The sequence below is a fragment of the Euphorbia lathyris genome, chromosome 9 (genome assembly GCF_963576675.1).
Source record: "Euphorbia lathyris chromosome 9, ddEupLath1.1, whole genome shotgun sequence".
NCBI lineage: Eukaryota > Viridiplantae > Streptophyta > Magnoliopsida > Malpighiales > Euphorbiaceae > Euphorbia > Euphorbia lathyris.
Window position 1 is genome coordinate 80,453,853 of NC_088918.1, and position 19,918 is coordinate 80,473,770.

General features: G+C 35.3%; 2 protein-coding genes across 3 annotated transcripts; both read left to right on the forward strand.

Annotated features, from left to right (window-relative positions):
- Positions 1-1,079: 1,079 nt before the first annotated feature.
- On the forward strand, positions 1,080-7,659 carry LOC136206109 (DEK domain-containing chromatin-associated protein 4-like). The gene is made up of 4 exons (XM_065997034.1): positions 1,080-1,196; positions 1,388-4,039; positions 6,192-6,388; positions 7,534-7,659. Exons 2-4 carry the CDS (start codon positions 1,862-1,864, stop codon positions 7,649-7,651), a joined length of 2,493 nt encoding a protein of 830 aa, XP_065853106.1. The 5' UTR covers positions 1,080-1,196; positions 1,388-1,861; the 3' UTR covers positions 7,652-7,659.
- Positions 7,660-10,472: 2,813 nt separating this feature from the next.
- LOC136205649 (uncharacterized) lies at positions 10,473-17,979 on the forward strand. Of its 2 annotated transcripts, none has more exons than XM_065996331.1 (7): positions 10,473-10,683; positions 11,602-11,669; positions 11,753-12,902; positions 13,552-14,844; positions 15,743-15,779; positions 16,310-16,368; positions 16,827-17,979. In XM_065996331.1, exons 1-7 carry the CDS (start codon positions 10,554-10,556, stop codon positions 17,858-17,860), a joined length of 3,771 nt encoding a protein of 1,256 aa, XP_065852403.1. In that variant the 5' UTR covers positions 10,473-10,553; the 3' UTR covers positions 17,861-17,979. The 2 variants fall into 2 exon arrangements, with proteins under 2 accessions (XP_065852403.1, XP_065852404.1); XM_065996332.1 differs by having other exon boundaries at positions 16,836-17,979.
- Positions 17,980-19,918: the final 1,939 nt, after the last annotated feature.

Below are 19,918 nucleotides of genomic sequence, written 5' to 3' on the forward strand. Positions count from 1 at the left end.
AATAAAAATAATAATGTTCTCTTTGTAAATCTCTAAAACAATTTCTAATAAAGAATGGAGGGGAGACCCTTTTTCTTTTTTTTTACTGAAATTAAGTAAACTAAACGGAATGCTATTGAACTGAAATAATAATTTTAGACTTTAAAAATAGCAATAAAATAAATAAGCTTGTAATAATAATAATAATGGTTCTAATAATAATAATAATAATAATAATAATAATAAATGACTGAGTTGATTAAAAAAAACAATAATAAATTACTGAACTGAATGCTACCAAACTGAAATTAAGTGACAAAAAATATGGACTAATTTAACTAAGTTGGAACCATACTTTCAAAAAAAAAAAAAAAATTGAAAACCTTTTTTTTTTGAAGATAAGGTACTAAAATAGATCTATGTTTTTTTTTTTTGAAAATATCGATTATGGCTCTACATACAAAATAACACTAATATAAATTTAACGTTTAAAAAAGGTACCAATAAGACTTAGTAACGGAACGTGACACGTTATTTATATTATTCCGTTAAGTTCTATATAATTGACAGAACTTAACAGAGTAATATAAATAACGTGTTACGTGCTGTTACCGAGACCTAAATTTATATATTATTTTTTATGAAATTTTTTATATATTTTTTAATTGTGAAATTTATATTAGTACTATTTTGTAGGTAGATCATAACTTTTAAAGAAAAAAACCAACCTTTATTAACTTAGTGAATGGAGCAAGGAATGAAATTGTGGACTTAGATATGAATAGTTAATTAGAGAAAAATCGAAAAAAAAGAAAAATTAAAAAGAAATGCAGAGGATGATGTAATTAATTTTTTTATTATTATTTTAGAGTTCGTTTGTGATAATTAGATAATAAAAGAATTAATTTATAAAAATAAATAAATATAAAGAATTTTAACCCATTTGACCTGTTAACAGAATATACCTCAATAAACCACCCTATAAATTTCAGGTGAAATCATAAACTTTATTTTCGGCTTCCCCTTCACTAAATTAGTGGCTATTCATTTATAATTAAAATAAAATATTTTTTTTTGGATAAAAAGTAAAATAATTTTTAAATTATGAGGAGAAGTTGAAATGTCAGATTGATTGCTGCACCGAAAATTTGGCGGGTTTGAGAACGGGAGGCCGAAACTTGCAAGAATACAGAGCAGAGTATAAGGCTGATGACGAGGTAATTTCTCTACTTACATTCTCGATCTTCCTTTCAATTCCAATGTCAGCAAGAAGATGAAGAAAAAGACAGTCACATCTCCCTATTTTGACACCGGAAAATATGAGGATGACTGTAGAAAACGGAAGAGAAATGGGGTTTCGAAATTGGAGATTGACGACAATTCTGCAATTCGTGATGCTGCTTCTCAGGATTTGGGGGAAGTCAAACCTAGGAAGAGGAATAAGAAGAAGAAGATAGTAATTTCACCTTATTTCGACAAATCAAAAGACGCACATATTAAGGAATCTCCTTCAACTATTCTTCCTGGTAGTGCTTCAGATTCTATCCAGAAGCGGAACAAGAAGAAAAAGGTAATTGTTTCTCCCTATTTTGCAAAACACACTGAATCTAAGGATGAGGAGAAACAAAGTGATTCTCCTTTTGTTCATACTTACCACGAATTTTCAACAATTCCTGCTATTGATTCAGATTCTGTCCAGAAGAAGAAAAAAGTAGTCGTGTCTCCCTATTTTAAACAAGTAGAAATTGAAGGCATAGAATCCAAGGATGATAAATTTGCTGATTTGAAGAGGAAAAAGAAGAAAAATGTAGTTGTTTCTCCTTATTTTAATCAAGTAGATGTTGAAGGAATAGAATCCAAGGATGATAAATTTGCTGAATTAATGAGGAAAAAGAAGAAAAAGGTAGCTGTGTCTCCCTATTTTAAACAAGTAGAAGTTAAAGGCATAGAATCCAAGGATGATAAAGTTGCTTGTGTTGCTATTAGTTTGGAAGGTAAAGAAGAGAAATTTGGAGGTGCTGATGTGTTTTGCCAGGCTGATTTGAAGAGGAAAAAGAAGAAAAAGGTAGTCGTTTCTCCCTATTTTAAGCAAGTAGAAGCTGAAGGGTTAAAATCCAAGGATGATGAAGCTGCTGACTGTATTAGTTGGGAAGGGAAAGAGGAGAGAGATTGGGTTGCTGATGCAAATAGGAAGACGTCAAAGAGGAAAAAGAAGAAAAATGTAGTTGTTTCTCCCTATTTTAGTCAAGTAGAAATTGAAGGGTTAAACTCCAAGTATGATGAAGTTGCTGATTTTATTAGTCCGGAAGGGAGAGAAGAGAAAGATTGTGGATCTGATGCAAATGGGAAGGCGTCGAAGAGGAAAAAGAAGAACAATGTAGTTGTTTCTCAGTATTTTAAGCAAGTAGAAGTTGAAGGATTAAAATCCAAGGATGATGAAGTTGCTGATTTGAAGAGGAATGAGAAGAACAAAGTAGTTGTTTCTCCGTATTTTAAGCAAGTAGAAGCTGAAGGATTAAAATCCAAGGATGATGAAGTTGCTGAGTTTGTTAGTTTGGAAGGGAAAGAAGAGAAAGATCGGGGATCTGATGCAAATGGGAAGCCGTCGAAGAGGAAAAAGAAGGAAAAAGTAGTTGTTTCTCCCTATTTCAAGCAAGTAGAAGTTGAAGGGTTAAAATCCAAGGATGATGATGTTGCTGATTTGAGTAGTCCAGAAGGGAGAGAAGAGAAAGATTGGGGATCGGATGCAAATGGGAAGGCGTCGAAGAGGAAAGAGAAGAAAGAAGTAGTTGTTTCTCCGTATTTTAAGCAAGTAGAAGTTGAAGGATTAAAATCCAAGGATGATGAAGTTGCTGATTTTATTAGTCTGGGAGGGAGAGAAGAGAAAAATTGTAGATCTCATTCAAATGGGAAGGCGTCAAAGAGGAAAAAGAAGAAAGAAGTGGTTGTTTCTCCGGATTTTAACCAAGTAGAAGTTGAAGGATTAAAATCCAAGGATGATGAGGTTGCTGACTGTATTAGTCTGGAAGGGAAAGAAGCGAAAGATTTGGTTGCTAATGCAAATGGCAAGGCGTTGAAGAGGAAAAAGGAGAAGAGAGTAAAAGTAGAACAGATGAATTCCAAGGATGCGGAAGTTCAAAACAGTGCTCATGATTGCAAGAGGAGAAGGAAGAAGATTGAAAATGTTCATGGTACTCTTAATTTGGAAGGGGGGAAAGAAGAGAAAGATCTGGTTGTTGATGTGTTATGCGAAGCTGATGGCAATGTAGAGGCGTTGAAGAGTAAAAAGAAGAAAGACTTAGTTGTTTCTCCCTATTTTAATCAAGTAGAAGTGGAACAAATGAAATCCAAGGATGAGGAAGTTCATAACAATGCTCTTAATTTGGAAGAGGGAAAACAGGACATTGTCAGCCAGGAGAAGGCAACAAAGAAGACGAACAAGAGTAACAGGAACGGTCATATGGAGGCAGAAATGGAAGTAAGAGATGCAGAGAAGCCGACAGAACAAAATGGTGTCCTTGAGGATGATGGACATTTGGCTAAGAGAAGAGCTCCTGCAAATGGAATGAGTTTTGAAGATGTGCTAGCCAAATATACATATAAAAGTAATGGTGGGTTGCTGAATTTTAGGCAGAAGAAAACTCTGAACCCGCAAGTTAAGAATGAAGAACAAAAGTTAGCAACATATGATGAAAAGCCTAGCATAGAAGTTTGCAAGGTTTCTCCTTATTTTCATACTTCCATTGGGCAACAAGTTGGAGTGAATGAAAGAGAGCTCGAGGGAATGAAACCTCTGAAACCATGTGAAAGAGCAGGTCTTGTAGTTGGAAAAGTCCCGACTAACAGAAAACAGGGGAAGAAAAAGAAATCAAAGCAGAGACGAAAGGCAATAGTTCTTTCTGCTTCGCAGAAGCGAAGTGAGGCTTATCGAAGAAAAACTGAAGATAACACATGGAGGCCACCGCGATCTGAAGTTGGACTTCTGCAAGAGGATCATGCTCACGATCCTTGGAGGGTGTTGGTCATATGCATGCTCCTTAATTGCACATCCGGCAAACAGGTACTCTCTTGGTCTGGTCCTTCTGTAATTGATTTGTAGCAATCAAGCATTAGAACCTAGAAATGTTTGTTTCTTTTTTCTTTTTAACTTATTAATTAATAGAAACTACGACACCAAGCACGTAGAAGGTACTTTGTTATCTTATTTTCTTACTTCCTTTGTAACCTAAGAAATTCTAATGTGATAAGTAAATGGAAACTGAAACTGAAAATGAAGCAGAAACCAGGAAACGTTATTTCTAATAAAATGTGGCTAGGAAACAGCAATGGACTCCGAAAAGAAACTAAATGGAAACTGATATGAAGCCTGAAAGTGCTAATGAATAAGTGTTTCCGTGCAACATAGCTAATATGTTGAAACCTGCTTCTTTTTCCACAATATTGTGTTCTTGTACTGTTGTATGTTGAATGCTTTGTAGCTACATTTTGGTATATTGTAACAGCATGTTTTGCTTCTCTACTCCCTCAATTCGTTATTTCTTTCGAACTCTTTTTCTCTTTTAGATTGTATATACTTTCTACCGTGCCATATAATGCTATTTTCACTGTGCCATATAAAAATTGACATTTTTATTGCTGATTTCTGCAATCAATTACTTGCTATTTTCCGAATTTTTGCTTTGTTTCAACCTTCAACTCATGTTGTTTTATTTGATATTTACAAATCTCTAAGATTTTTCAGTTTTGCTCAGCTGAATTGCGTGAGCATAAGGTTTCCTTTTATCACATTATAAAACTACAAGTTGAACTCCTCCACCTAAATGTGATGGAGTCTTGATCTCTGTGATTGACGTTCTCGTTATTATAGCCATTCCTCTAAATGATGTAAATCTGTATTCGAGTCGTGATACTCTTATTTAGCCTTGTTTAGCTAACTGTATTATTTCATTTACTATCTCAATCTCCTATGACTTACTCTTTGTGGACTTTTCTGTCAGTATCCAATTTAATTGATCACCCCGTCGTTCACGTTCACTGCTATGAAAAATATCCGAGGAACAACACAATTTTATATTAGACATAAAAAGGTGGGTATGGCAGTGAAAACTAATCATAATTCTGTTCACTTCCACATTATTTGTTAATGTCTTTTAATTGGCCTTAATGTGTTATTATTCTTAAGTGATTAACCTGCAACTTAAACGAATTGATGGGTTTTGACAGCATCTTGATCTTTAAATGTAAATTCAGATTTTTTTTTTAAAACTTTTGGTTTTGGTTGAAATTAGTTAAATGGGTTTTATGAATTGGTAAAGAGTATGATAGAGAACACGCTAATAGGCATAAAGGGTAATATGGGAACTAAGGAACACGCGGTTTGGAGCTCTGTGGAGGTTAGTTACAGGAGAGAGAGAGCTTTTGTTAGTATACATATAGAATGTACAGTGAAAAGAAGGGTATTACTGAGAATTATGGTGATTTTTCTGTTTGGCTGCTTAGTGTCACGGCCACAGTCTCTCACTACCTGTCGACAGTGGCATTTTGTCTGTTGAAGATATACGGATATACATCAGTGAGATTTTCTTTCCTTTTCGTTTCGGACCCGATATACATCAGGACACAGCGAAACCTTATTTCTAAAAAAATTATAGCTAGGACTCGGTCATGGAAATGGACAAGAAACTGAAACGGAAACGAAATGGGAAACGCTAATGAAGAAGAGTTTCCGTGCAACATAGTGGACAATCTCTCACTAACTGTCGACAGTGGCCTGTTCTGTGACATTAGGTAGAGGCTCTGCCTGCTGGTAGAGTGGTGATTGGGTTTACCTCAATTCATTTATCTTCTTTCCTTTTTGTTTGTTATCCATTAGTTCTTTATTTCATCTATCTAATATACATTAGCGAGATTTCGGATTTATTTTCTGTGTGTTTGTGTATCGGTTTTCTTTCCTATTTTCTGCGTGTGTTTGTGTATTTGGTTCATTGATACCAATCAAATACACAAACACACATGGAAAAAATGTAAAGTATGCGGTGGAAGGGGAGGGCGAAGACTGATTTGTTTAGTTTTGGAGCAACTCGAACGGATTGGCTATGTAAATTAGGGTCTCATTGTATGGTTGTATCAGTTTCTTAAAGAAAAGAATTTAACATATATCTCCTGCCGGTGGACGTAGGCAAAATCACGTAAAACTTTGTATTTCATTGCAGGTTAAGGGAGTTATAGCAGATTTTTTTGCTTTGTGTTCTGATGCAAAGGCTGCAATTCAGGCAACACCAGAAGAGATTGAGAAGATTATACAACCTTTAGGTTTGCATAAGAAGCGGGCAATGATGATACGACGCATGTCGGAGGAGTATTTGGGGGATGAGTGGACTCATGTCACTCAGCTTCATGGTGTCGGAAAGTAAGTCCTTTGTTTCTCTCTTTCCATTGATTGACATTTTTGGCCCAATCCACGGGTTGGGTTCTCGACCTTTCATTTTTGAACATTTGACCTTAGACCTTGGGAAAATGTGTGGTTGATCCCTTGTTGGAAGGAACCTTGTCTGAAATTCACAACGCCATTTTATAACCCGGACATCGCTCAACAAGGGTTCAATCCAAACATTTTGCCAAGGTCAAGGGGTAGATAAATGCATTTTTCATTTCAATATTGCTCCCATAGTTGTTAGGCTCTCCTCGCCTGGGCCTCAGAGCCTGAATCAAGGCTCGCCCTGTGTTTTACTGTTTTGTGTAAAACAAATGTTTGATCTCAATAAGAATATCAAGACATATAACTAGAGAGGGATTAAGAGGTCACATAAAGAAGAGACTCATCCACTCCACTCAAACAGAAACTGCGACATACATACAGAAGAACACACAAAATAATATCAAGTAACAATGAATGGTTATTAGTTGGGATAAGGTACCAAAATAGGTCTATGGTTTTTACAGAAGTATCAATTTAGGCTCCACGTACAAAATAGCACCAATATAGGCTTAGTGTTTAAAAAATGTATCAATTTAGGCCTCGAGAACGGATTGGACACGTCATTCCTATTATTCCGTTAAGTTCTGATTTCTCCCTCCACGCGTAGTAATATCAATGACGTGTCTCGTTCCGTTATCGAGGCCTAAATTGGTAAACGTTAAGCCTATATTGGTGCTATTTTGTACGTAGAGCCTAAATTGATACTTCCTCAAAAACCATAAGCCTATTTTGGTATTTTATCCCTTATTAGTTTAGTAGCATTAGTCAGGTACTTAGGTTAAGACGTTAATTATATGTTAATATCTCTACGAGGTATGAATTTAACTTGGTGTTCCTGATATTTCTGTGTTTTTGTTTTGTTGGCGTGGTCATAAGCTTACTTTCTTGGTTTATGCTTTAACCAGTAATAGAGTGTATATATATATATATATATATTTATTTTTTTCCCCTGTGCGTCGTGTTTCTCAGACGCACGCCTTGAGTCTAGGCTCGAGGAGCCTTAGCGCCTTTAACAACTATGATTGGTTCCAATATGATATAGTATGAAGCTTATGAAGTAATTTTTGAATGTTCAGGTATGCAGCTGATGCATATGCAATATTTTGTACAGGAAAGTGGGATGAGGTTATTCCTAATGATCATATGTTAAATTATTATTGGGATTTTCTTCACAAAATCAATCAACCTTCCTAGTTTTTATTTTGGGTAATTTATAGTTTTTATTTTGGGTTAATTTATATGTTAATTAATTTATGGTTTATTAATTGTCGAGGAAATGACATTTAGGACATCCGTCTCGGCGAGACGGGCTGATGGAAAAAATATGTTTTCCTTCTATTGCCTCGTCTCGGCGAGACTGGACCACGTAGAGGTGCTAAAAGTACATACGATTCGATTACACGATACGAAATCAACACGTAATTTTAATGTTTGGATTTAGCTTAATAGGTAATGTTTCATTTTTGGGTTGGCACGCAAATTTTGGATAGGGTTTCGGAAACGACACGAATATATAAAATTATTGTTATATTCTCTCGTGTTTTTATGTCACTTTATTAATAAAGATAATAAAATAATAATTATTACTTGCAAATATGATTCGAACTTTCTAAATTATTATAAACACATTTCGTACGGATTTTTGGATGGTTAGTGTTAACAAATTAATCTAAAAATGACAAAGTATTTAAAAATAGTATCATATCTTATATTTTTTTTAACAGTTATAATTAATATATATGTGTAATGAAAGTATATGTAACCCGAAAACACGACATGTAGGTTAACACGATTGTGCCATGAAATTTTTTAGGTTCGGTTTGTGGTTACTCTTTTTAACACGAATCTGAAAATGACACGAACACGATTCAAACACGGTAATTGACAGGTCTAGGACCACGTCTCGGCGAGATGTGTCCTGATCTCGGCAAGATGCAGTCCTGAATGTCATTTTCTCGATGCTCATACATCCATATTACTATTTTCTACGTTTTTACCTTTTTTGTTATTTTTTATATGAAATGCGAAATAAATGATCAATAGATATGAGAGAAATAAATGATCAATAGATATGAGAGAGTAATTTTGAAAGCAAAGAAAGTATCAGTGGAATACAAATTTAATGGAAAAATAATGAACCAAATGGTGGATATAAATTTTCTAGTAGTAACTATTTTATTACTAGTCTATTCCATGAACCAAACGATAACCAAGTCTCGTTTCTAAAAATAATTTAAACAATTCAGATTTTAGCCACACTAAGATAGATATTTTCTGTAACAATACTCTTTATAATAATTATTATCTATTGATATATTTACCAATAAGGATATGAGAGATGTTCCTCAATAATAAAAAGAAAATGAAGACTCCGTAATTAGGGGTGTGCATCGGTATAGAACAGAACCGAATCGAAAAAATCGAAACTGAAATGATCAAAATAATTCATACCGACACCGAACCGAAATATGCAATTCGGTTTAAACCGAACAGACCTAATTAAATAACAAATAACAAATAACAAGTAAAATTGCGCTTAGCTGCCAATATTATGGGTAAAATTGCACAATTTTAGACTTATGGATAAAATTACTCTGACTGTAAATGTTCGGGGTATTTTTTCACTTTATCCCATTTGAATGGATAAGGTGCAAAAATATCCCTAACGTTTACATCGAGTAGCAATTTTACTCTCAACGTCTAAAATAGTACAATTTTACCCCTAACATTGATAGTCAAGAGCAATTTTATCCATAAGGTTGGTAAATTTGGTCAATTTTAGACATTATTATAAAACATGGATATTTTGTTCTTTATTCTACACCAATTGCATATCAGTTGGTTCTAAAAAAAAGATTTCATATTTTTGGTGATTTAATTTGTACGATATACAATATATATTTAGTATTTCCAAATGACTTAATTATTAGATTTTTAAGTTAAAATTTGAGGAGTGTGTGATAAAATTTAGAGGGATAAGGTGTAAAAATATCCCTAATGTTTATACCGATGAATAATTTTACCATTAACGTCTAAAATAATGCAATTTTGCTCATAACGTTGGCAGCTAAGCGCAATTTTACTCCTAACGTTGACAAGTTGGGTCAATGTGAGAAACTATTCATCAAATTATCTTCTCGGTCATGAATCTTGTTATCTATGCTTCACATGTGCGTCATTTTATCACTCATTAATAATAGATCATAAACATATGATTAGACGTAAATTTTTTAAAAATATAATGTCTTTTGTACAAATTGGACAAAAAAACTTTAAATATTTCGCCAAATTTATAAATATTAATCTCTAATTCTATTATTAAATCACATAAAATATGATATATTTTTTTAGAACCATCTGATATGTAATTACTGTAGAATAAGGAACATAATATATGTGTTTTATAATAATATCTGAAATCGACCCAAGTTATGAACGTTAGAGTGAAATTACTCTTGGCTGTCAACGTTAGAGGTAAAATTACACCATTTTAGTTTTAGACGTTAGAGGTAAAATTGATACTCGGTGTAAATTAGGAGTATTTTTTCACCTTAATCTCTTTGGTTATTAATCTTATTATCTATACTTCTTGTATGCATCATTTTATTACCAATTAGTAACATATAACAAATATATATGATTAGATGTGAAAAAAATATATAATGTCTTTTGTACGAATTGGTTACCGAATTTATAAATATTAATCTCTAATTCTATTATTAAATTACAAAAAGATATTAAATCTTTTTTAAAAACCAACTGATATATGTAATTAGTAATAAAATATTTGTGTTTTATAATAATATATGAAATTGGCCAATCTTATCAATATTAGAGATAAAATTAATATTTAATATTAATATTAGGGATAAAATTGCATTATTTTAAGACATTAAAGATAAAATTACTTCATGATGTAACATTAGGGGTATTTTTACAACATATCTCAATAAGTTTAGTGACTAAAAAGGAGTTTAGTCAGCACCCGTACAGATACCCTCACCATTTACCCGCGAAAACCACACTTCTTCTTCACGACTACCCAAACCCAAACCCTAACCAGAATCAATTCCACGAAGGTAAAACACTACCAGTTATGGCGACAGAGCCTTCCATCTCCGGTTCCGATGGAACACCGGACTGCAGTACCGTCTTCATAGACACTAGCATCGGTACTCAGTTCGTTAGCACAGTCTCCTCCTCCGAAACGGTTGCCGATTTTAAGAGTAATCCTCTTTCCTTTTACCTTAATGCAGCATCTCGCATTCTTTCACTGATTTTAGCTTGAACTCCTTACCTTAATTTCCTTCCCTTGTAATGTAAATAGAGGTAGTTTAAAATTGCCTCCCTTTTTTGAATTCGGAATCGGAAACCCGTATACTAGCACAGGGGGTGGGAAAGGGGGGCCGAAAGAGTAAGGGGGCTCTTACCGCTTCCTTACGAAACACTTTAGCCAAGCCTTTATTAGGGATAGTATGTATGGAGCTTTTAATGGAAAGTTGGGGTTATTTGGATAGTTCTAGTTCTAGTTCTAGCTTTCTTACTCTCTCTTCTTTAATGGTTAATTCCTGTTTTTCATCGAGGGACATGTCAGAAATGTGGAAATCGGTGATCTCGCTATGGCTAAATCACTACTTTTTTGCCTCTTTCAGGGGTCGGTTGTTCCTGAAGGGAAATCGGCCATTTGAACCAGGATTTTTAGCAATGATCGTAGTTTCACTCATAGATGATATAAGCCTTTTGCACTATGCTAGATGAAAGTTTTCACATTTGAGATAGAGTTTATTAGTGAAAATGGATTGACAACGAAAAACACAAGGTTTTTGCAACTTTGTCATCTTTTCATTGACTCTATTAAAGGAAATTCACTTGCTGCCCAAAATACCGGAGATTTGTAAAAAAGTCATATTTGTTTGGTGCTCTATTAAGGGTGCGTTTTAACTAAAATAGTATCATCTCCATTGATTATCTCATCTTCACTTCAATTATAATGCGCTAATTAACCTTAATCCTGTTTATCGATTGATTGAATGTGCTAATTAGTCTTAATCGTTTATCGATTGATTGAATGCTTTAATTAATCTTTAATCGTTTAACGTTTATCTCAAGAAAGCTTCACGTATTTTTGTGGTTTTTTATTGCAGAGAAATTGTTGCAAGAACATGTTCTCTTCTTTCCTCATGTTGGGGGAATTAAAATTGATGGTTTAAAGGTGTGGTATTTGATTATAAATGCAGTAAAAATGTGTTAAGTATGGTCGTGTGAGTTTATGAAATGTTCTTATAAATTTTGCAGGTAGAGCGCAGAGGATTTTTTTATTATTTATCAGAATCTATGTTAGTGAAAAGTGTGTTCCAGGGGGTGAATAAAAGTTGGTTCATTAGTGTTGATGCTTCTAGTTTAGAAGAGCATAATAGAAATAGGAACTTTCTTAATCCCTGTTCTAATAACCTGTTAGCTCCTGTGGGTATGATGAATGTTGCTTTGGATGATAAGGGTTTAGATGTTGCTAGAGGAGATGCTTCAAGGAATGTCGAGTTAGGGACTAAACGTGTAGAGAAAAAGCGTAAGCCTAGAAGGAAACGGAAACGGAACCGGAACCATATTGTTGATGAACTTGCTCCAAGAGAAGACAATGATGATGTGCCTGAATCTGGTAGGCATAGATCACAGAAGGAGACTGAGTCACCAGACAGTTTTCTGGGAAATGGAGTAGTGTCGTGTGGTGATGATGCTGTTGAGGGAGGAGGCGCCATTGTGCAAAGTTGTAATGTTGGGAGTGAGAGGACTAGAGAGCAAAAAAAGCATATTGAACTCAATAATGCTAAATCAATGGAGAATAGGGATCAATCTTTGGAAGTCAGTCCGAAATCAGAACCTGAAGCGAAGAAAAAGCCTAAGCCTAGAAGGAAACGGAACGGGAACCGGAACCATATTGTTGATGAACTTGCTCCAAGAGAAGACAATGATGATGTGCCTGAATCTGGTAGGCATAGATCACAGAAGGAGACTGAGGCACCAGACAGTTTCCTGGGAAATGGAGTAGTGTCGTGTGGTGATGATGCTGTTGAGGGAGGAGGCGCCATTGTGCAAAGTTGTAATGTTGGGAGTGAGAGGACTAGAGAGCAAAAAAAGCATATTGAACTCAATAATGCTAAATCAATGGAGAATAGGGATCAATCTTTGGAAGGCAGTCCAAAATCAGAACCTGAAGCGAAGAAAAGGCGTAAAATCAAACATTCAACAATCTCTCAGAAATCTCCAGTTGACAAACAGCATACAAGATATGCCACTTTAGATGCTTCAGAGGCTGTTAATCAAGAAATTGCTGCTGCAGTTCCTTCAATTTGGGTGAAAAATGTTGGAGTTGAGCATGTTGGGACGTTTAGTAACTCATCCAATTTGGTTGAAAAACCTGCTGCAATCTCTCCAAAAGATAATCTAGGTAAGTGAAGTGGATTGTATTGAAATTTAAAAACACAAACTTACATTTTCTTTACTCATATCATATCATTGTCTCTTTTCTGTCGTGTTTCCTTCATTCCGGGGTTGGTTGGGCTTAATTGATCTGCAGTTAATCCCTAATGAAACTCTAGGCAATCCATGACACAACATCTAGAATGGTGCTATTAGTATCTAATTTGCTTCTCTTGATTTTGCACCTTTATGCATTAGTATCAATTATTGAAATGACCTTTATAAACTCCACCTCTTCCAGAAGTTGTATATGGCAGCATCAACTCATGATCAACAAGATTTCAGTTTTCATCTGGACTAGACTTTTTGTAATGATTATGGATAAGTATGACTACCATACAACAAAGAATTGGTGATTCTTTATCATGGATTTACAGGTTATAAAGTACTTTGTTTATTTTCTTATGTGCTACTCTTTTTATGAATTGTACAGCAAAATGTAAAAATGCATTAAACAATTAATTAGGTGCAAAATTGTTCTCATTAGACTTAATTATACAAATGTATATGTAGGTGTTTATATTAATAATACTCAAACCCAGCTCGGCCTCGTACTATATATTTGTTAGATTTATACATAAACATATCTAACTCTTGTTTATTTGTTATGTTTGTAGAAATTGGTATGAGGAACGAAGAGGCTGATAATGTGGAAGGTGGTCATGAACTATCTGAAGCAGCAATTACATCAAATATCAATAGAAAGAGAGCCCATGCTATACTTGCAGAGGAGAATTCTTGTCTTGAGGTCCAAGCATCTGATAAGACCGATAAAGAGAACAAAGTTTCCAGGCACGAAAATGAGAATGATGGAGCAGAAGAACACCAAAATCATGTTTCTGGTACCGAACATGTGAAAGGTTTTACAAGCAGCATATCTCCTACCAAACCTCAGAAAATTGCCAAGGCGGATCACCTCAGTGATACTTTTAGTAAAGAGGAGATGCTTGTTGATGAAGAAGTGACTAGAAAAAATGGTGCTAATGATATAGTGAAAGCTAAGAAGAGGAAGCAAAAGAAGAAGAAGCCTGATGCAGATTCTGATGTAGAGAAAGAGTTGGATAGGGTGAGTGCTTCTTTTGTATACACTGATGCTGAAATTAATAATGTGATTCAGAATGTGGTGAAATCAGTCAAGGAGATGGGAAAAGATTGGATCACTTTGGAGTGTGGAAAGGATACCGCAGCTGAAAATGATCGATGCATTCAACCTGCTCAAGTTCTAGCACAAAATCTGGAAAGTAACAGTAAGAAGAGGTGCCCTGAAGCTGTTATCAGTGGTAGCCCCTCTAGAAGTGGCAGTGCAAATGAAGTTGCTGATTCCTGCGAAAGAAACGGGGTCAAGTTCAATGATTATTTTGCGCCTAGAAAGCAAGATGTTGAAACTGAAGGTTCCAGTGAGATGCTTGTTGATGAAGAAGTGGCTAAAACAAATGGTGCTAATGGTATGGTGAAAGCAAAGAAGAAGAAGCATGATGCACATTCTGATGGTCCTCCATCCGACTTAAAAACTCCGCTGATGTCAAATAGCAATCATGTTCCTGAAGAAGCTCTGAGATCTAATGATGCTCCTCCAAACAAAGAGCCTTCAGAAGTTTCTGATAGAGGGGCAAAACCTCTGGTGTATAGCAAGTCTCAGGAAGTTTATGCTGTTCCTGAAGAAGCTCCGGGATCTAATGATTTCAGTGGTTCAAAGAGTAAAAAGGCTGAATCGAATCGGGAAAGCTCTAAAAAGTTAAGTTTAGGAGGAGTATCAGGTTCAATATTCAAGGATGATAGCGCTGCTGAGGCTTCTTCTAAAGAAGATAAGAATTCAAATGCCAGCACCAGAACTCCATCAGCTGTTCCATTGTCTTCTTCTGGCTATCCGGATGGAGAAAGCAATGCAGATTATGACTCGTCACAAAATGGTAAATTTTGGTCATTTTTGCTTTTGCATTCTGCAAAAAGAGGCATCAAAACTCATACATTGCCATGGTTTTCATTAGAGGTGGAAAATTCGGGTTTGGTGTCAAAATTGTGTTATTTCATATATATGTTCCATATGTTCCATATGGTCATATATGATATAAATGCAAGAAAAATGAATTCCATGTTAATCGTGTCTTGTAAGTCGTATTGTCTCTCTAAATCGTGTTTTCGTGTCTGAAATTGCCACCTTAAAATTTGTATTAAGTTTATTGCCCACTTACTATTTGGTGAACTGATAAGAATTCTCTCTTTTACTATCGTTTACACTTACAGTAAATTATTTGCTTCTTAATTTTTTTAAGCAATAAATTCTTCTGAGTATTTTCTAAGGTTATATTTATCCTCTAGTAGTGCGTATGTAAACTTGATTTTTAGGATAGAAATGAACATTGGATATGCACCGAGCAGGTAGTACCTAACTAGTCTTCTCATAGCCAAATTATGGCGAACTTTTCGACATCTTGTCTGTTATTTGTTGGTATGTCTGGTTCAACTAATCCTCGAAACACAAATGGCTCCGAACCTATTAAGCACCTATACTTGTAAGAGGTTGACGTGCATATATCGGATACTCCAGAGATACGGATACATCGGGGATATGCAAGGATATGTAGTGTGTGTATATATATATATGATATTATGTATCCTACCGTACTCGTATCTCATATTTTTTTTAAATTCCTTTTGCTGTACCCATACGCTTATACGTACTCATACCCATATGCGTACCCGTATCGGTGCTTGATAGCTCCGAACTGATAATGCATCTCTCTATTTTGCTTTGTTTTCATTAATAATATATGTGCTGATGTTTTCTTTGAATTGAAATTGTCATAGGAACTAGCAGCCGGAAAAGAGAGGAAGGGAAACCGATGTAAGTGAGAAAAGAACTGAAATTATGAATTCATTGTTATTGCTGCTTGTTAGGAACAGATTCTAGGCATATATAGATAACCATCTATGTTGCACGGAAACGAAAACAGACACCGGAAAACGTTATTTCTAAGTAAATTTAGCTAGGAAACAGAAACGAACACGAAACGCGAAAATGCTAATGAAAAAGCGTTTCTGTACAACATAGATAATCATTAATCTGCTGCATTTTACATGAATGTTTATTTATATACTTTTCTCTTGTGATCCTTATAGCTTTACTATCTACGTTTAATGACAGCTGTTCCCGCATGATTCTAAATAAAATTCACAGAAGTTCAAGACATTCTATGTATGAAATTTTTATCGCGATTGTGTGATTGAGGCCTAACAAATAGCTTACTTAACCTTACAGGTTAATCACAAGAATGGCCTAAGTGAAAATATATCTCGAGTAAATAAAATACGTTAATTTTGATTAACTTTTTTTAATAGCTCTTCTGATCAGTTGTATTGTTGTAATGAACACAGGAAACTAATTGAGCATTCTCCGGTTGCTGTCGAAGGCAAAAATATGCAAGCAACTTCTAGTAAGTTTTCTAAACATTTAGGCAGCCTGACAAATTAACCAAATATATATAATAACTTGTCGGAAACTAAATACTGAATCCATTTTATTTTTATATATATAATCTTGTGTTTATCTTCTAGCTCTATATATTGTTCGTAATTGATGATTGCTTTTATTTCCGAAATTTAGCTGTAATTGTTGAAAATATTGGCATATAATGTGTTAAACAACCATTTAATAGAAAAGGAGTATTTTAGATTGCACCCGGACCAAACTGGTTCGGGACTGTTGTGATCATGTCATGTCAGCACCACTACTGATGTGGAATGAAAACAACAGTCCCAAACAAGTTTGATCCGGGACAACTATAGAAAGTCTCTTCACTCTCACATGCAAATGTTCCTTATTAAGTTTGAATTGTATACAATACAGATACACTCTTATATCGTGTGTTGAACTTTTATAAAATTGCGTCAGTATTGTCAGGTTTGTTGACAAATGGTGCTAATCTTATGGAGAAAGCTAAGAAGAGGAAGAAGACGGAGAAGAAGCATGATGCATATTCCATGTTCGAGTATGATGGCGCTGAGGGATGCTCTAATGAATATAATAATTCATTAGAAGAAAAGAAAGACGCAGCAGTAGTAGATATTGACAACGAAGACCCGAATGATGATTTGTGTTGGATTTGCGGAGATGGTGGAGAGCTTATCTGTTGCGATACTTGTCCTTCAGCCTTCCATCTCACCTGCCTCGGGATTAAAACATTCCCTTCCGGCTGTTGGAACTGCATATATTGTTTATGCAAATATTGTCACAAACTTTCTCCTAACCATACTTGTTCTTTTTGCCACCAGAAATATCACCCGTCCTGTGTTAGTAATCCATCCTTAGCTTTCTGTGGCGACAAATGTGAAGAGCTACACCGCAAACTGCACGAACTTATAGGAGTCAAACACGAACTCGGAGGAGGGTTTACTTGGAGTTTCATTCGCAACGACGGAATTGTGTTATCTCCCAACAGTTCAAAATTGGCTGTGGCAGTACAGATAATGGAAGAGTGTTTTCTGCCGATGTTTGACGATAAAACTGAAGTCAATCTGATTCGTAATATCGTCTACAATCACGGCTCCAACGTGCATCGACTCAACTACTCAAGTTTCTTCACTGCAATTCTAGAAAAGGGAGGTGAAATGATATCAGTAGCATCAGTAAGAATACATGGGAATGAATTAGCAGAGATGCCTTTTATAGGGACACGTGAGGAGTATCGCGGGGTAGGAATGTGTCGGCTGCTTCTAACCGCAATTGAAACCAGTCTATGCTCTTTAAATGTCAAGAAATTGGCGATTCCTGCCGTGTCTAAGGTTAAACAAACTTGGATTTCTGCATTCGGTTTCAAGCATTTTCAAGGTCCCGCCAAGAGATTACTGAGAAGATTTAACATGGTTGTGTGTCCTGGGTCTCTTATGTTGTATAAACCTTTGGCTGTTTCAGGAAGTCAAATCTGATATTTCTGCAGAATCTTAAAAGGTATCTACTGAATCTTAAAAGGTAAAATTCTACTGAATATTATGTACATATCTACTGAATCTTATGCATATATATATATATATTTTTTTTATTTCAAGTGAGCATGTTTCATATATTTTCTTCTGGTTTAGGACTAATTATGTCGATATGTTGAATTTGTAAGTGGGTCAATCTGTAATTGTACAGTATAGAAATTAGGGCGATGTTCGGTTCGATTACTAATCGAACTGAACTGTTTGTTATAGAAACTGCACCGAACTGAATAGAATTAGTAACTGAATATTGTTCTATTGATCTCTATACTTGTTTAAATAAACGGTTAACCCTCTAAAATGCACGTGACTAGGGATGTAAATGGGGTGGGGATTCCCCATCCCCATTGGTGACTCGTCCCAGCGGGGACGGGGAATTCTTGACAAGGATGGAGATAATTTTGTCCCCCGTGACGGGGATGAGGACTGCCCCGTTAATCCCTGAAGGGGATCCTCGATTATTCCCTATGATAATTGATTTTTTTAGATGATTCAAGTACATTTTAATTAGGTGATTGGTTGCTATCAATTTTTAGTTTTTTTTTTTTTTTTTTTTTTTGTGATTTGAAAAGTTTAAGAATGATTGTTAATGTTTGGTATTATTATTAGCTACCTGTAAACGGGGAATGAAGATCCCCGTGGGGACAAGGATTCCCGCGGGATTGGGATAAGTTTTTCCCCATTTAGCTACGGAATCTTATGCATAGATTTTTATTGAAAGGGAATATTTTCTTCTGGTTTAGGACTAATTATGTCGATATGTTGAATTTGTAAACGGGTCAATTTGTAATTGTACAGTATAGAAATTAGGGTGATGTTCGGTTCGATTACTAATCAAACTGAACTGTTTGTTAACCGAATCCATATATACTTTATTTTAGAAACTGAACCGAACCGAACAGAATAGAATTAGTGACCAAATATTGTTCTATTGATCTCTATACTTGTTTAAATAAACGGTTAACCCTCTAAAATCCACGTGACTAGGGATGTAAATGGGGTGGGGATTCTCCATCCCCATTGGTGACTCGTCCCAGCTGGGACGAGGAATTCTTGACAAGGATGGAGATAATTTTGTCCCCCGTGACGGGGATGAGGACCGCCCCGTTAATCCCTGAAGGGGATCCTCGATTATTCCCAGTGATAATTGATTTTCTTGGATGATTTAAATGCATTTTAATTAGGTGATTGGTTGCTATCAATTTTTAGTGTTTTGTGATTTGAAAAATTTGAGAATGATCGATAATATTTGGTATTATTAGCTACCTATAAACGGGGAATGGGGATCCCCGCGGGACGGGGATGGGAATAAGTTTTTCCCCATTTAGCTCGCGGGGATGAGGATGGGGTGGGGAACGGGAACGGTGATGGATTTCCCGTCCCGCCCCGTCTCGTTTTGGAAAAGTTGAAATGTGTACATTTTAAGCAAGTTCAGCTGGCTGATAGATTGCTTCCTTTCAGAGAGTCAATTGAGGACTTTAAACAAATATGGGAGTCAGTATAATATTTGCTCAGTAGATTCTTTAAAGGTAGATGAATTTCAAAGAATATTCTATTTATGTGACATATCCACTGAATCTATAATTTTTTTTTTTTTTTTGGTTTAGGAATAATTATGTCAATATTGAATTTGTAAATGTGTAAATTGTACAGTATAGAAATTAGCGGTGAGCATCAGGTTGGTTCGGTTACTAATCGAATTGGGCTAAGGGTAAACTGGTTGAGTACAAATTGCTCTTGCTATTCTTGCTCTTTCTCCTTCTATTCATGCTTTTCTCGGGCAGAATTGACCGGTGGTGGTTGGTCGAAGCTCCAGTAGGTAGCCACTCCCTTCTCAGGGAACCGTACGTGAAACTTCCGCCTGTCTGTTAACTACATAGAATTGACAACCGAATAATTGTTAAATCGAAAAATTACGATTCAGTTCGTTTCAGTTACTGACCGAATACTGAAATATACAAATTTTTGATTTAAATGTCCAAAATTACAAATTTGTATACAATA

Coding starts and splice junctions, on each gene's coding strand:
- LOC136206109 (XM_065997034.1), top strand. CDS start 1,862: ATGAGGAAAAAGAAGAAAAAGGTAGCTGTGTCTCCCTATTTTAAACAA. Junction 4,040..6,191: donor ATTGCACATCCGGCAAACAG/GTACTCTCTTGG, acceptor ATTTCATTGCAG/GTTAAGGGAGTTATAGCAGA. Junction 6,389..7,533: donor CAGCTTCATGGTGTCGGAAA/GTAAGTCCTTTG, acceptor TTGAATGTTCAG/GTATGCAGCTGATGCATATG.
- LOC136205649 (XM_065996331.1), top strand. CDS start 10,554: ATGGCGACAGAGCCTTCCATCTCCGGTTCCGATGGAACACCGGACTGC. Junction 11,670..11,752: donor TTAAAATTGATGGTTTAAAG/GTGTGGTATTTG, acceptor TAAATTTTGCAG/GTAGAGCGCAGAGGATTTTT. Junction 12,903..13,551: donor CTCTCCAAAAGATAATCTAG/GTAAGTGAAGTG, acceptor TTATGTTTGTAG/AAATTGGTATGAGGAACGAA.